This window comes from Marmota marmota, unplaced genomic scaffold (assembly GCF_001458135.2).
Source record: "Marmota marmota marmota unplaced genomic scaffold, marMar, whole genome shotgun sequence".
In the NCBI taxonomy this organism is placed as follows: domain Eukaryota; kingdom Metazoa; phylum Chordata; class Mammalia; order Rodentia; family Sciuridae; genus Marmota; species Marmota marmota.
In genome coordinates, this window is record NW_025999932.1 from 9,970,976 (window position 1) to 9,987,252 (window position 16,277).

The 16,277-nt window shown below is 45.7% G+C and overlaps 1 protein-coding gene across 6 annotated transcripts in view; it reads left to right on the forward strand.

The window, feature by feature from the left end:
• Window positions 1-15,874, forward strand: part of Nalcn (sodium leak channel, non-selective) — a 298,301-nt gene extending 282,427 nt beyond the window's left edge. For all 6 annotated transcript variants that reach the window (XM_048800656.1, XM_048800657.1, XM_048800658.1 and 3 more), the window contains 9 exons: window positions 180-328; window positions 1,340-1,433; window positions 3,000-3,132; window positions 3,814-3,929; window positions 5,774-5,931; window positions 8,544-8,694; window positions 9,997-10,146; window positions 11,537-11,654; window positions 14,129-15,874. In XM_048800656.1, coding sequence (XP_048656613.1) covers window positions 180-328; window positions 1,340-1,433; window positions 3,000-3,132; window positions 3,814-3,929; window positions 5,774-5,931; window positions 8,544-8,694; window positions 9,997-10,146; window positions 11,537-11,654; window positions 14,129-14,322 — 1,263 coding nt within the window. In that variant the 3' untranslated portion in view covers window positions 14,323-15,874. The remainder of the gene's footprint in view (window positions 1-179; window positions 329-1,339; window positions 1,434-2,999; window positions 3,133-3,813; window positions 3,930-5,773; window positions 5,932-8,543; window positions 8,695-9,996; window positions 10,147-11,536; window positions 11,655-14,128) is intronic.
• Window positions 15,875-16,277: the final 403 nt, after the last annotated feature.

Consider the following 16,277-nt stretch of genomic DNA (forward strand, 5'->3'; position numbering starts at 1 on the left):
TGGGTTCAATCCCTGATACCAAATAAATAAGTAAATAAATAATACCTGCGAGGAAGCCGCTTTCCCGTGATTCTCCTGGAGTTGCTCAGGAGCCAGCCGCCCTCACATTGCTCTCCCGCAGGTCCTGCTGGGCTTCTGGGTTAACTGCTCTCTCTTCCTTCTCTCCGGCCCCCGTCAAGGTGACTCTGAAGATGCTGCTCCTGACGGTGGTGGTCAGCATGTACAAAAGCTTCTTCATCATCGTGGGGATGTTCCTCCTGCTGCTCTGCTACGCCTTTGCCGGCGTCGTTCTGTTTGGTACCGTGAAATACGGAGAGAACATTAACAGGTTGATTTGCAGCTATCTTTCTGTTCGTTTATCAAGCAAACATGTTTTGTCTATTAAAGACCTGAGGGTGGTAGGGAAGGAAAGCAATCAGTTGGAAATCAAAATAAAATAATAGCCAAGATAATAGCCAAAATGACATTTTCCCAATTGAACAAGGTATGCATGTTTAGTTTAGAAATCTTACAAAATTCAGAATAAAAGCAGTCGAAATGAACCCATAATCCTACCAACATGAAGGAATAACCAGTCCTAATCCCAGCCCTTTTTCTATCCATGTATTGTGAAAAAATTCTATGTTTTGGATGAAACAATCTTAAGGTGGATTTCTTTTTTAGCAAAATATGGCAAATTAGAAACCCCAAGATGGTTTTTATGTATTAAAAGTGATCTTGAATTTTATGGGAGCATGTCATTTTTTTTTAAGGTCCTTACACAGCAAAGTATATACAAACATGCTTTTGGTTTGTTTTTGGTTTTGGTACTAGGGATTCAACCCAGGAGTGCTTAATCATGGAGCCACATCCCAGACCTTTTTATTTATTTATTATTTTTTATTTTGAGACAGGGTCTCACCAAGTTACTCAGGGCCTCAAAGTCAAACTCAGCAACTTATTGAGGCTGGCTTTGAACTTGCAATCCTCCTGCCTCAGCTTCCCGAGCTGCTAGGATCACAGGCGTGCACCATGGTGTCCAGCACAAATATGCTCTGGTGAAGAAATCGTTATTTGATTCATCAGTGCTCCCCCCTTTTATACCATAGTCCAAGTGAAAGAAGGACTCACTGGTAGTAGCTAAAGCTGCTCACTCGGTCGTTCTAGATGAAAGTCAGGAAATCAGGGGCCATGCTGGTGTTGGTGTATTCACATGGCTATACTTGCAGGCAAGTATAAATGGCAACAAGAGGGTATGACCTGTTTTGGTGGTGACAAACCATACTACTTCATGACAAACCATAATAATATGGTTTAATAATAATAATAACATTCTGTTATTGTTGTTTCCCTAAATTAGGCATGCAAATTTTTCTTCAGCTGGCAAAGCTATTACTGTACTATTCCGAATTGTCACAGGTGAAGACTGGAACAAAATCATGCATGATTGTATGGTAAATATCTCCTCATCGTTATCTGAACCTGCACTAGAATCAGCGTAGTACCTTTGGCAATGCAACATTGGTGGTATGGTCCTTGTTAAGACCTTGTATAATTCTACATATCCTGGCCTTTTGGTCCATAAATTGCATTCTTTTACATTGCAATGTAAATCCAGGGGTAAATAATCAACTGAACTCGAACTTGTAGTTCCAGTCAACAAATATTCCTTATTTGAACATTGTTCTGTCCCTCCTACCTTTAACATCTTGGCAGTCCACGAGGCGAGTGCCACTTCTTTAATATAACGCATCAACAGATATTGAATTCACTGAGCCCCCAGTTCATCCTGGGCCATGGGGTAGGTGCTAGGTCTTCACCAAGTCCAGGGTGTCTTCAAGCAGCTGAGGTCAATGACTCTGATCACTCTTCCTTTGGTATCCTGCCTCATCTGGGATAGTTCGCCATCATTTGCTGGTCTCAGTTTATGCCTCGGTTCCTTTAGATATTTTGCCCCCAAAGTTGCATATGGTCTTACAACACTATTTCTCCATTGCAGCAAATATCACAACTCTAGAAAATTATTGGATGGAATTATTTAATTTCACCTCCCTCTTACCTTCCAGATCAATGCTATCCTGTAGAAATTTCTGCAGTGTTAGAAATCTGTACTGTCCCATTCAGCAAACCATTAGCAGTATGTCTACTGAGCAATTGAAATAGGACTAGTGTAACCTAGAAATTAAATTTTCTATTTAATTTTATTTTATGTAAATTAGCATAAGTTTATTCAAATTACCATATGGAGCTGGTGGTCCTGATGTTACACCATTCCATGAAGACTGTCGGTAGCATCAAGGGACAGGGCTTATGTCTTTCTTACTAGTCTATCTCCAACATTTGATACAAGCCTAGCATATAATAAAAACTAGAGAACTTCATGCATTTATAATGGAGATAGGATTTACCAAATCAAATATAACCCAAGGCAGAATTGAATAAATTCTAAATAAAAGTGCCAGCAGGATGCAGTGGGAATATAGAAGAAAAAGCTGAAAGACACCAGGATCATTTCTCAGGGGTGTTGGCATTTTAATGGGCCCCTAAATATGATAACCTGAATCTTAGGGTATACCCTGTAAAGATGCCCCAGGAAGGTGGATTACTCCTTATGCAATTTGAATGTGAACTTGCTATAGATAGTCTACCTTCTTAGATCTTAACCCATTACTTAAGTTAGGAACTTTTCAAATGCATTTTTATTTGACTTTCTGTGATTCAGTTACAGTGTCTACTGACCACTTGGATCCAGTGGAGGTAGCAGAAAGAATATCTAGTGGAGGAAACTGGTTCATTTTTATTGAGCTCCTAACAATGACAATGAACTTGAGATTCTCCAAGACTGAAAGCATAGTGCAAGTGAAATATTCTTTCAGTCTGCTGTGGATGATGTACCCAGTGTACATGACTTTTGCACAATGACTTTGGAACTTATTACAAATAAGTTAGAGATATGTTCACTAACTCCTGTCAGCAGACATTAGGATCCTCTTCTCTCACTGTCCTCCTCCTCACCACAGGTTCAGCCCCCGTTTTGCACTCCAGATGAGTTCACCTACTGGGCAACGGACTGTGGGAATTATGCGGGAGCACTTATGTACTTCTGTTCATTTTATGTCATCATCGCCTACATCATGCTAAACCTGCTTGTAGGTAGGTGACGTCCACTGAGTGTTTTTCATCTACTTCAACTCAGGTACTTACATAATTAGGTACAATTTTCAAGTAATTATCCTGGATTGCTTGGGGCGGGTGTTTTATGGCATTGATTATAATTTGGTGCCTCTCAATCCAGAAGCTGGAAAGACCTTTCAAAGGCATGTAATGACAGTTGATTGCAATTTCAAGGATTAGACTATTTGTTATGATCACTGATTTCAAAAGAGCTCTCCCCATGAATTGAGTTGAAAAAATATTGGGAACAAATGAAAGGAGGCTACCTTCATGGCCTCGAAATATCACACTTTTGTTTTTAAAAATACATGTTGTTCACCTAGCTTTGGGGCCACCCAGACCCCAAAATGGCCTTTAAGAACTACCCTGGAACGCTCAACTCAGATGGCAGCCAGCTGGCTCAAAGGTCCATATGCACAGAAGTGTGTTTGTACCCAGGACCCTCGTGTTTTGGAAAGGCAAGAGCTGGATAAATAGCTCAATCCAAGTGTGAAACATGCCAACTTGGAAAACCTTACTAAAAGCACTTTCAAGTTTCGGCTTTATTATGTGGGTGATAAGAGTCATTATTTAGAATAGCGGTTTGACTTTTTCTAAAAAAAAAAAACATAATTCTGTCATTGTCAAACTTCTGAATTTTTTTTTTTACTTTTTTTTTAGCCATAATTGTAGAGAACTTCTCCTTGTTTTATTCCACCGAGGAGGATCAGCTTCTGAGTTATAATGATCTTCGCCACTTTCAAATCATATGGAATATGGTGGATGATAAAAGGGAGGTAAGAGGGTGGGTTTGACCTCAGGTCCCACCCCACAGAGGCCTGCTGATGTGTCACAGATGTTTAAGTTGTCCTGTGGTTGGCCGTTGACACAGGTTGGATTCTGAATGGCCGTTGGCAGCCTGCAGAAAGCTGTCACTGACCATTCAGCCCAGTATGCCAGGAGGGGAGAGGGAAAGAATAGTAGTTTCTCCTTTCCAAGCATGGGCCTCCTCTTGAAACCACCAAAAGCACATATAATACAGACTCACAATCACCTCAGCCCCCAGCCACCATCTTGATTAAAAATACAGAGGAGTTACATGTGGAATCCAGAAGTGTTCTTTTGAGCTACTTCTGAGTTGTTATGTGACTGTTTTAACCATAAGACATAGACAAAGTTTCAGCCTTAGCCAAAGCGGCAGCAGGTTCTTCTTCTTCCTCCTGGACTGAGTTGAACAAAGATTCTTCTTTCCTTCTTCCTCTTCCCACTTCTCTTCCCTTTCATCTTAGCAAATGCTCAGGCACAGACCTAGGCACTGATGGAAGGCCCTGTGCTTACAGAGGTTCTGTTTTCCCAGTGAGAAGCAAAGAAGAAAAATATATTATGTATTTAGACTTGAGTCTAATTCCCAAGATATCTATCTCATTGCACAGGTTATACTGATATTTCCGAATCTGAAAAAAAAATCCAAAATTTGAAACCCTTGTGGTATCAAGCACTTTAGATAAGTGATACTCAATCTGTGTTATTTCAGGAAGTCATAAGTACTTGGAAGAAGGTAAAATGGCACAGTGGCAGAGCCAGGGCAGATAATTTAGCAGGGATGGTCAAGCAGGCCCATCTGAGGAGCTAAAATGTAACCTCTAAAAACCAAGGGATAGGAAAATCTGAGGAAGATACAAAAATAGTTTCAGAAATAGTTGATGGAGAGCGCAATGACCAACGAGGCAAGCAGGCCTTATAAATGAGGGGTTCTGGACTCTGGCCAGGGCCTGCCTGGGCAGTGCACAGCCCTCTCCACCCCTCTTTGTTCTCTTCATTCTTTGGTAGCCCCCCATCCTGGGCTCCAGTCCCTTGGGATTTTCTTCTAAAAGAGTGACATATGCATGGGGCACCTGGCCCAGCTCTGCGTCCTCTGGTACCTCCATGACAGCTGGTCATCTACAGAAGCCTGCTTTCATCTAATTCACTTAGGGAAGACTACACCCCATTCACACTGAGATGCCACCTACTGACAGGAAGCCACGGGTTACCAGTGTTCATCCAAAGACAGCGCCAGGGCTGGTGTGGTACGGTGTGGAGCCCAGAAGGTAGCCATACTTTTAGAGTCTCAGGGTCCAGATCTGTTCTGACCGGAAGGAGGGCAGAGCTGGGAGCTACCTTATCTTGAATGCAGGTGTTTCAGTCATGGAGAAATCCCTGATTTCAATGCAAGAACAACTTGTAATGAATGTTAACAAGTCCAGCAACTTGATCGTGCATGTGTGCACTGCCCCAGTGTTTGGTGGGAGGGCGTTACTGGGTGTGGGTCGGGGGGCAGGGCTGGCTGAGTCACCAGTCCTAAGCGTTGGCTCCAGGGGAAGAGAGGGGGGCTTTCCTCCCTCCTGGGCTGCGAAGGCTGCAATGGGATCCTACAGGACTGGAGAAACCCCCGCTCAGGTGTTCATCCCGGGCTCTCCTCAGTGCCCCACGCCACCCAGCCTCCAAGGAGGCCCGCAGCTTTCTTCCTTCCTGGTGGTAATTATGCCACATTTTGAGGAATAGCTCCTGCCTCTTGCTTTTTGACGATTGTATTCACAAGCCCATGAAGAGACCCCACGGGCCTGCCCATGACTCACCAGCACTGTGCTCTGCCACCCAGGGCGTGATCCCCACGTTCCGCGTGAAGTTCCTGCTGCGGCTGCTGCGCGGGAGGCTGGAGGTGGACCTTGACAAGGACAAGCTCCTGTTTAAGCACATGTGCTACGAGATGGAGCGGCTGCACAACGGTGGCGACGTCACTTTCCACGACGTCCTGAGGTACCAGGCGGGTTTCAAAGCGCAGGGCCACAGCACTGAGCCCAGTCCAAGACCCAGCTGTAACTCTTAGGGCACTTGTGAATGCAATCATCAAGGATGTACAAAGCCTGGCATGCCACACTGCCAGGGTTATAAAGTAGGGTGACTCTTCCCAGGTATGAAGTGCACCTCACAAGGGAGAGGGGGGAAGCCGTGGCCTGACATCCCAGAAGGGACAGGGAGAGGGACCTGGGAGAGTACAGTCCCACCTTCATTCTGCAGTGAGGGAAGTGTCCTGAAAGTTATGGGACTTGCTCGTGGTCACCTGGCTCCATGGCAGAGCTAGTGCTAGAGTGCAGCTCTTCTCGCTCAGTGCTAGGGTCACCTCCTCCTGGCCTGCTCCATAGTGATTGCCCATGGCTGGTTGCACATTGCCCTTGGCCAGTTGAAACACTCCATTTTCCAGGCATTTAATGAGCACCCAGTCAAAGGGCCAAACTGAGATCTTGTCTTTCCTGCTCATCTCTGAGAGATGTCCTGTTGGTTTCCTGGGCTGCTGTAACAACATAGCATCAACCAAGTAGCATAAAGCGTACAGTTTATTGTCTCATGTTCTGGAGGCTGGAAGTCTGAGATCAAGCTGTTGGCAGGGCTGGTGGGGGGAATCTGTTCCAGAACTCCCCCTGAGCTTCCGGTGGTTTCCTGCCAAGTTTTAGTTTGTGGAAGCAGCACCCCAATCTCCACCTTGATGTTAAAATGGTGTTCTCTGTGTGTGTGTGTGTGTGTGTGTGTGTGTCTCATTTTATAAGGACCTAGTCACATTGGATTAAGTGCTCAGCCTGCCCTAGTATAATCTCACCTTAGCTCAGTGCATCTCTTCTGACTCTTTGCTTAGTACCTCTTGAGGTACTAGGGATTAAGGCCCCAATATACCTATCTTGGGGAGAAACATTCAACCCATAGCAGCTTCTTAAATAGGATCCCATAAATAAAAATTCTGAAGCCTACAACTTGCAGGAGAAAGCAAATATGTTTTTATTTTCAACACTCACTCTCTGAAATATAGCATTTTCTTCATGATGAATGTAGGCAAAAAACCACGGCAGCATTAACAATACCTGCATCTTTGTCATCAGTAGAAATCATTGAAATTTTCAGGGCATGTTATGACTGCCTTGGCTGGCTTCTTAAAATATCCTAATACTTCTAAGTTACAGTAGTCATTTGACCTCAGCTAGGTTTTACTATTTAATGGAGAAATAAAGACAGATTTATGTGACTATACCACCACCTTTGTAAAGAAGCTAATTCGAGAAATGTATTTCAGTACAGTTGGTTTCCTTGTAATACTGTGTTTGGCTCGCAGTAGCTATGTAGGTCACGTTGAAGTACCTGACAAATTAGATGGGTGCAGTGTCACAAATTTGGAGAGCACCCTGTGATACAGAAATATACTTGTGGCTCGAAGATGAAAAGAGTTCAGATCAGAACAGGAAGGGCCTGGGGAAAGTTCTCTCCATTTTACCATTCACTCTTCAGATCTCCCAGGAACAAGTTAAAAAGGCAGGGAAAAAAAAAGGATAGAAAATAGGTGTGAATAACAGGCTGTTATCTCTCTCAGAATGTCACTTAGTCTTTCCTCCTACTGACAAATTGTTTTTAGGTTGAACGTGAAGCACGTAGACATACTGTTGCCATTAATATTAGCATTCAACCTGTGTTCGTCAGCTCTTCATGGCTGTGACAAAATATCTGACTTAAGTTGAGGGAGAAAGATTTTTGGGGCTCATGGTTTACGACCAAATCAGTAGTGGTGGTGGCCTCCCTGTCCTCTAGCCCGGTGTCTGACACAGTCAAGCAATGCTGGGTTCTCAATCCATCCTCCTTGGTGGGAAAAGACTTTGCAAAGAAGACAAGGCCAATGACCCGTGCTTGTGAGGACCTCCATTCTGTGATCTGAGCTCCCAGCAGGGCAGTGAGTTGCACCAGGGCCTGCTGCATGACAGGGCTGTGTTCTCCTTGAGTCGAGGACCCCGGTCCTGATGCTGTGATTGCCTTCTTGCCCTCAGGCCCCAGTGGAACACGTCAGCCCTGTTGGCCTCACTTACTACTCTTTGGGCACAGCCAGCCGAGGGCTAAATGGGGGTGAACATTGCTCTGCTGTGTATTCTCTAAAATCCGTAAAGAAGATACAGAGGGATGTGCGAGATTGATAACGAGGGAAATGGGGTGGGGCGTGCACGAGGCACAGCCGAGGTATTAACCAGCTCTGATAGAGCCAACGTGAAGGAAGTATGGAGAGAGCAGGCCTCCTTAGGAAACGTTCTGGAGTCTGATTCCCCAGCTGGGGAGCCAGACCGTCACCTACCCTGTGTCTTCGTTGTATAAGCTCTTAGATGGCACTTGCTACTACAGAGATCACACATTTGAACTCACGGCCTCACTCAGTAAGGTGGGTACCATGACCGTCCTCATTTAGAGACAGGGGAAGGGAGATGCAGAAGTGACATCACCAGCCCAAGCTACCCAGCTGTCAAGGGGTGGCATCCCACACAACCCCCGGGGGCTTGGTGACGTGCTGTCTGGGTCTGCAGACCTCTGAGGAGACCTGTGCTGCTCTCGTGCTCCCCCAGCATGCTGTCCTACCGCTCAGTGGACATCCGCAAGAGCCTGCAGCTGGAGGAGCTCCTGGCGCGGGAGCAGCTGGAGTACACCATCGAGGAGGAGGTGGCCAAGCAGACCATCCGCATGTGGCTGAAGAAGTGTCTAAAGCGCATCCGGGCTGTGAGTGAGCGCCTGGGTTGGGTCCCCGTCCTGGCAGAGAAGGAGGGGTCAGAGGCAAGAGCTCCATGAGTCACGGGCACTCCTGTGACTAGCCTGACGCTCCTTGAGGACATGTCACTTGCAGCCACCTCAGCTCCAGTCCAAGCTCAGCCTCATTCCCTTCAGTGGTCCCTAACACGTTTCAAATGAACCCCATTTTCATAATGTAACATGAAGACTGAAATAGCAGTTTATAGGTATTCAAATATTTATAAACTCAACTGCACAAAACTCCAAAATATCTACTGAGACTGAGTTTACTACTTTCAAATTGCTGCTAAAAATCCCAACATACCGTTGGTGGTGGTGTTAGGTCTATAAAGACCACCTCTTGTGGACACTTACTGGTCCGTTTATAGCTGCCCAGAATATAAGCTTATGCAAGTCTCTAACTCATAAATGAATGAACATATACTGCGTGGGCATACGCTGTGTTTTTGTTTTTGTTTTTTGTGGTACTAGGGATTGAACCTTGGACTGCTCTACCACTGAGCTACATCCACAACTCTTTCATCTTTTATTTTGAGACAGGGTCTTGCTAAGTTGTTGAGGCTGGCCTCAAATTTGTGTGGTCCTCTGGCCTCAGACTCCTGAATCATTGGGATTTCAGGCATGCACCAATATACCTGGCCATATAAGACTTTTTTTTTTAAATCCTGCTCTTCAGAACAACATCAACTGCAGAAACACGCATTTCTATTGGAGGAGAAAAGGTCCCCAGAGAAAAGAAATCATCACTTCCTTGGGCGAGGCCAACTGCCCCCTGCCACTCTGGCACAGCTGGCCAGTGATGCGGGAGGCAGGGAGTCCTGGCTTCGGAGTAGGCCAAGACAGACAGGCCTGCAGGATTGCTACTGGCAGGTCTGCAGAATCCAGAACCAAAACAGGGGCAGAGGTTTCCTCCCCCACCCAAGTTCTCAGCTGCTTACAACTTGCAGGAAAGGGAGAGCTGGCACCAGTTTAATGAGCATAGAATAAAATCAGAAGGGAAAAATCGGAGCACAAAGAAAACATAAGCTAGTATCAATGAACATAACAGGTCAATTGTCATGCAAATGAAAAGGCAGGCAAAGCATTTCCTCAGTATTAAAGCCCTCCTTTCTATTAGTCTACTTGGTCCTTGAAACAACTTCATGGTTTGGAAGTTCTTAGGAGGTCACCCACCCTACAGATCTTTGGAGAGGGGAGGAGAGAGGGACTGGCATGTGGCACAGGGACGCTGGGCTCATTTTTCTGTTACTGAAGGAACGTTTCTTCCCACAGAAACAGCAGCAGTCCTGCAGCATCATCCACAGCCTGAGAGAGAGCCAGCAGCAAGAGCTGAGCCGCTTCCTGAACCCTCCCAGCATCGAGACCACCCAGCCAAGTGAGGACACCACTGCCAACAGCCAGGATCCTAACATGCCACCCAAGGTAGGAGCTGTGGACCAGACGAGGTTTGTGGCTTTGCCATTCAGGAGTCTGTGGTGGCTATTCAAAAGGTTCTTTTTGTCCAATAGGTTAGTTCGATTCCTGTCACTATGACAAGGTACCTGAGATAATCAACTTAGAAAAAGCGAAGGTTTCTTTTGACTCACAGGTTTGGAGATTTTAACCCACGGGGTAGTTGGCTCCATCTCTTTGGGCAGCACATCCTGGTGGAGGATGGGAGTTCATAGCAGCTAGGAAGAGGAGGCCATAGTCCCAAGTGACATCCCCCATGACCTGACTTCCCTCCACTAGGCCCCCTCCTAGAGGTTCCACCACCTCTGGACAGCGCCACAGGCTGGGAGGTTGGGGACCAAGCCTTCCCCACCTAGGGGGCATTCAAGACCTGAACTGTAGCATGTAGATACTAAAAAATGCGAATGCCCTGAATTTAATAATGCTGGGCTTTTAGATTTGTTTTCTGGGTTTTGTTTCTATTTTGCCTAAAGAGTTAGTTTCATCTCAGGGCTGAGTTTGAGCCTGGAGAGATCACGTGCCTCAGAGGAGCATGGTTTACCTGGGGCTGCAGCCTGAAGGTTTTCTTCCCCTTGTTAAGTCATAGAAATTTGCATTCCAGTCAGTGTAAATGTTTGCACGTGTCTTTCAACCTCCTTCGCTGCTGATCAGACTCATCGAGGGTTTGTTCTTCTTAGCTGGGTATCTGAGAAGCACCTGACACTCGGGAAGATGGCTTGAGGAGCTTATCTCCTAAAATACCAGATATTTTCATTTCTACACTCAAATCTACACGTCTATAAAACATCACAGGCATCATCAGTATCCTGGAAAGCCCTGTCTGTGTGAGACACAGCTGGCAGGGGCTTCCTGCTCCTTTATGAGGTCCCAATTATGATTTGCAGTTAACCACATGGAGTCTGTTCAGCCTTCTGCACAGAGACCCCCAGCTTGTGGTGTGTAGCGGCACAATCCCGGGCCAAGATCTGACCTGAAGCCTAAGGCCCCAGGGCCTGGCAGGAGGCTCCAAGAGACCTTCTCTGACCCTAGCTGTGTCATGTGGATTTCATATTGTTGGCTCCCTCATGTATTCCAAAATAGCAAGAAGGTCCAGAGATTCCCAACACATAGAGATGAGAAATCCTTGAGCAGATTAGACAGAAATGCCTATTACCCTGATTCACCATCACACCCTGTACACATGAACTGAATCATCATACGCATCCCATATGTATGTACAAATATCGTCAACCAAACATGCTTTAAAAAATAAGAGCCATAACTTCCTTTTTAGTACCCCATAAATATGCATGAATACTGTGTGTCAAGTGAAAATATCTTTTGAAAAAAGTCATGACTGCTGGATTCCTCTCCCACACAGACGAGCAGCCAGCAGCAGCTCCTGAGCCCCACTCTGTCTGATAGAGGAGGAAGTCGGCAGGATGCATCAGAGGCTGAGAAGCCCCAAAGGAAGGTTGGGCAGTGGTGTCGGCCCTCTGGTAGGTACATCAGTCACTTTGCCATCGATGGGGACCTTTAACAGGCATTTACTCTCTTTGTGTGCTTTGGGTCTTGAATTTGAAAATACAGGTTTGTATTAGTCAGCTCGCTCTTACTATAACCAATAACAGAGATAATCAACTTAAAAAGAAGAACAGTATATCTTGTCTTAGTTTGGGAGGTCTCATTCCATGACTAGTTGGCCCATTGCTTTGGGAGCTGTGGCAAGACCCCACATCATTGTGGGGACATGCATGCCGGGTGGAGGAAGTCATACACCCCGTCCCAGCCAAGCAGGAAGGGGTGGGGGTGTGGCTCAGTGGCAGAGCACTTAGCTAGCATGTGCAAGGCCCTGGATTTGTCCTTTAGCACTAAAAAGGGAAAAAGAGAGAAAGAAAAAAAGAGAGAGCTAAAGAGGAAGAGGTTGGTGTCCCACAATCTCCTCCCAGGGCATGCTTCCAATTACATAAGAGTCCCACTGGGGCCCACCCTTAAAGATTCCACCACCTTTCAATAGCGCCCAGCTGAGGACCCAGCTCCATGGGCCTTTGTGGAACATTCCAGATCCAAACTATAGCAAAACCTGTGCCTGATTATTTTCAAACAGTAAAACAATAAAAAAAATGCATCCCCTTATCAAAAACAGTCTTCTCAAAATAACTTCCCTAAATGTAGTGCCTTGGCTGTCCTCTTTACTGCCGTGGCTGAGAAGGCAGCTCCTGTTTGCAAACTGAGATGGGTGGCAGCCAGGACCCAGAAAGGAAGGAGAAAGAGGTGTCCAGGGGCTGCCTGCCTGCGCTCATGACATCTCACAGAGGGCGAGATGCGTTTTCTCTTAGAGGGAATGGGCAGAGCTGATCACTCAGAAAATGACACGAAGTTCTCAAAAAAGACACAGGCCCTGCTTTACCTTGCTGGCACGGGTAGCCGTGCAGCTCACCGTCTTCACGCAGTCTGCCTTGCCTCAGTGGTAGCAGTAATGCTGACCACCACAGCACTCATGTAGTGCTTACTGCATGCCTGGCCCTGTCCCAGTGTGCTCCTTAGTTTCCCTCCTGGAATCTCACGATTCTATTATTTCCAAATGTTTTGCCGATTAAGTGAAGGAATTTTCTTTTAAAGGAAGATGGAAAACCAGTATAATTGATTCAGGACAGGGATGTCAGGAGAGCACTGCTAGGCACAGCCCAGTGTCCTCGGCACATGGTTGTCACTTTAGAGAACTGAGCCCAGTAAAGTAGGGCTTCCTCCTGCCCTTTAACTGTGCCCAACTTCAGCCCATCCCAGGTGAGGAGGTGCAGGATGTAGGAAAGTCCTCGCAGTGTAGAGATTCCACCAAGCGATGACAGTGAAACACCTTTTGAGGCTAGAGGTGTTCAGTGGCTCTTCACTAAAGTTGCTGCCAAAGACAACGTCCTGTTTCATATCCAGGAGTCTATTACACAGGGATCAGAGATGACCTCGCTGTTCCAGGAAAGCCAGTGATGGGAACAAGCCTGAGCGGGTGGTGGGGCCAGGACAGGCAAAGCCTGAAATCACAAGCTGAGTAGTTCCACTTCCTCCTCCGGGCAGGTAGCAGCCTCTGAGCAAGATGTACCCTCAAGTCTGTGCTTATGGAGGTTGATGTGGCCGCAGTCCAGAGCAAATTGTCCCGGGCAGCACCCAGAGCAGGTTACAAGCTGGAGGCTGTAACTGTAATCTGGCCATGGTGTGATGGGACTATGCTGAGGCCTGGGCACTCCAGGGACAGATTGGAAAGCAGCTCTGGGGGAGAATGTGCCATCTCCCATATTCACTTAATGTCAAAAATGCCTCCCTCCAGTGGTCTGTGCCCACAAGACCCCAAAGACAAATGGTGATGCAAGAGCCACTGGGGACATGCTGATTTTGTGAAGTGGAAGAGAAAGCCATGAGCATTTTAAGGGGACGCTATCAATGCACGAGGTCATCCCACATCATCTGTTTGAATCTTCACATAGTGCAAGGGGGCATTTGCATTCTCTTCCTTTTACAAAGGAGGAAACTGTTGGAGGTGTGCACTTGACTGTCGGGACCCTAAGTGACATCTCTCCTTGCACACCCTCACCATGTCCCTCCTTACCATCCACGACACTATCCTTTCTTTTCCTTTATTTTTTCTTTACAGGCATATGCTAATGAGCACCAGCTCACACATTTCTATGACACTCCTGTTTACCCGGATTGGAACTCTTAGTGATTTTCTGGTTTTCATAATTATCCTGAGGTGACGGGGCAAGCCCCATGTTTTTTTAAGTGCGATTATTAGTCGTCCATGAGTACAATTTACAAATAAGAGTATAAAGAATCAAATGCTGAAAAGGTTTCTCTCTCAACATCTGGGGACAGGACTTAGGAGCCAAAAGCATTGCAGAGGGAATGTTGTGTGTTCCAGGAAGGGCTGCGCAGTGAAGCTGTCCCAAGTTGCTCACGGGACTCTTTGCTAATTCCACAGACCCCAGTCTACCAAGCCAGCTACCACCTGCTGTCACCTTCCCGTGTGGAGAGAGGATCAAAATGAAATCTGTAGTGTGCAAGATGAATCCCGTGACGGATGCAGCGTCCTGTGGCTCTGAGGTGAAGAAGTGGTGGACGAGGCAGCTGACGGTGGAGAGTGACGAGAGCGGAGATGACCTTCTGGATGTCTAGGTGCAAAGTAGTACAGAAGGAGTTCTGGCAGACAGAGGGGAAGACTGCCTTCTCGTATTTTCATGTCGTGTCCAGTGGGCAGCCCATATTTGATATATAATTTAATTCCAACTGGGCGGAAGATATTCTTAATTGGTTTTCTTCCTGCCATACGAAGGCATAAAAATCAGTCTGTCAAAGCTGTGTTTGATGGATTATCATCATATATCCAAGAAAAATTGGGGCTGGGAGTATAGCTCAGTGGTAGAGCACTCGCCTAGGATTCATGAGGCCGTAGGCTAGATCTCCGGCACTACAAAAAGTAAAAAAAGAGGAAAGAAAATCTGTATAATGACAGTATTGATAATATTAGAAACTATACGAACAACAGATGTAGATATTTAAAAATGTCATATATCGTCTCTGTAAACTAAGGCGTATCTTCATGTGTGCTCTTAGGCATCATTACCCCCCTCCAAGAGTGCTAAGCCCAACGTGGCGGTGTTTATGCTACAGGAGCCGCGGCTTCCTTCACCTTTTTCCTCATTTCCACTAGAAGTACTTCTCTTGGGAGAATTTCTTACCAATGATTGATCTGAAAAGGTCAGCACCAAGCTCATGCCTAAATGATAGTAGTTTCACAAACTACAGATTCTGAATTTTAAAAAGACTCTTCTTTCTCTCATGTTATTTTTTTTAATATGCACAATATATTTGGAGGTCAGATCGGAAATTGATTTCTGTCTTCAGTTATTCTAAGATGATGTTGTCTGCTTCCAAGAAGACTGCATGTGCAGGTCCCGGGCAAACAAAGTGACCCTGATGCTAAGTGGTTTAAAACAAACCAGTCGGCAAATCACTTGAGAGACACAGGGATGCAGAAATGCCATGTTTCTTAAAAAGCCCTTAGGAACTGAGTTTCACAAAAAAAGAGGAAATATCTGCATGCATGACTTCATCATTGGCTTCACTTCTCTGTTTTGCCATAAATCAACAGGGACATTCTGATGTGATCCCAACACACCGGTACTACGTTAGATTCCAAGTGAGCCCCCTGCTACCAAACCTCCTGGGGAAATAACGGTGCCATGCAAAATCTTACCCTGAGTCCCCAGTTTTGGTACCCCACGAATTAACTGCATTTTTCTTCAACCATCAGTGGTCCATGTCCTCTGGGAAAACTAGAAATGCAAAACGATTACAAAGTGCTATTGGGTTCTCGTGCTGGGCCAACCAAGTAGACATGAATTGGGGCCTTGATATTATTGATTGAAGATTTGCTGTTTAGGTTAATTTTAACAGACTGATTATCTAAGAATCCTTTTACTCCCACATTGTTTTATGATCTCTTTCTCTTTGTTGAACACTCTTCATGTAGCCAAATATCACATTCCTTCTGAACCACAAATGTAACTTCGTGGTGACAGTGTATTGTTTATATGGTTCTTTGTGTGTGTGAGATAATGGGCAGCTAAGTCAGTGCAGCCACAAGGATTTTATTTGGTTTTATGTTCATTTGGAGTTTCCTTTTTGTACATAAAGAGATAAAATAAATATTGGATTTGTAAAAGAATTTACACTAAATTGATCTTTTTTAAATCCTTTTCTTGTGTGTGGTGGGGAGCACTTGGTAGCTGGCACTTTGCAAAACCTGTCTTGAATATTCAGTCCATAATTGGTTGGCAAAAACTCTGACCCTGGTAGTCATTTCAGCTCAATTCCCCGAGCCAGAATGTCCCTTTTATGTTTGTGCTGATAAGGCCGAGTGTGTGCCATGGGCCTTCCAAACTCACAGTGACGCTGGGAAGGCAGGACCACGGCCAGGGCACAGGGCTGTGCTAGTGCTGGATAAAAACAAGGGTTTTCTCCTCAGTTCATCACACTTGAGTGATACAGCTTCATTCTCACCAAACTGCTGAGCCTTCCTGCAACCTCGTAATTGATGTTCAGGAGAACACCATTCATACCGCAGAGAA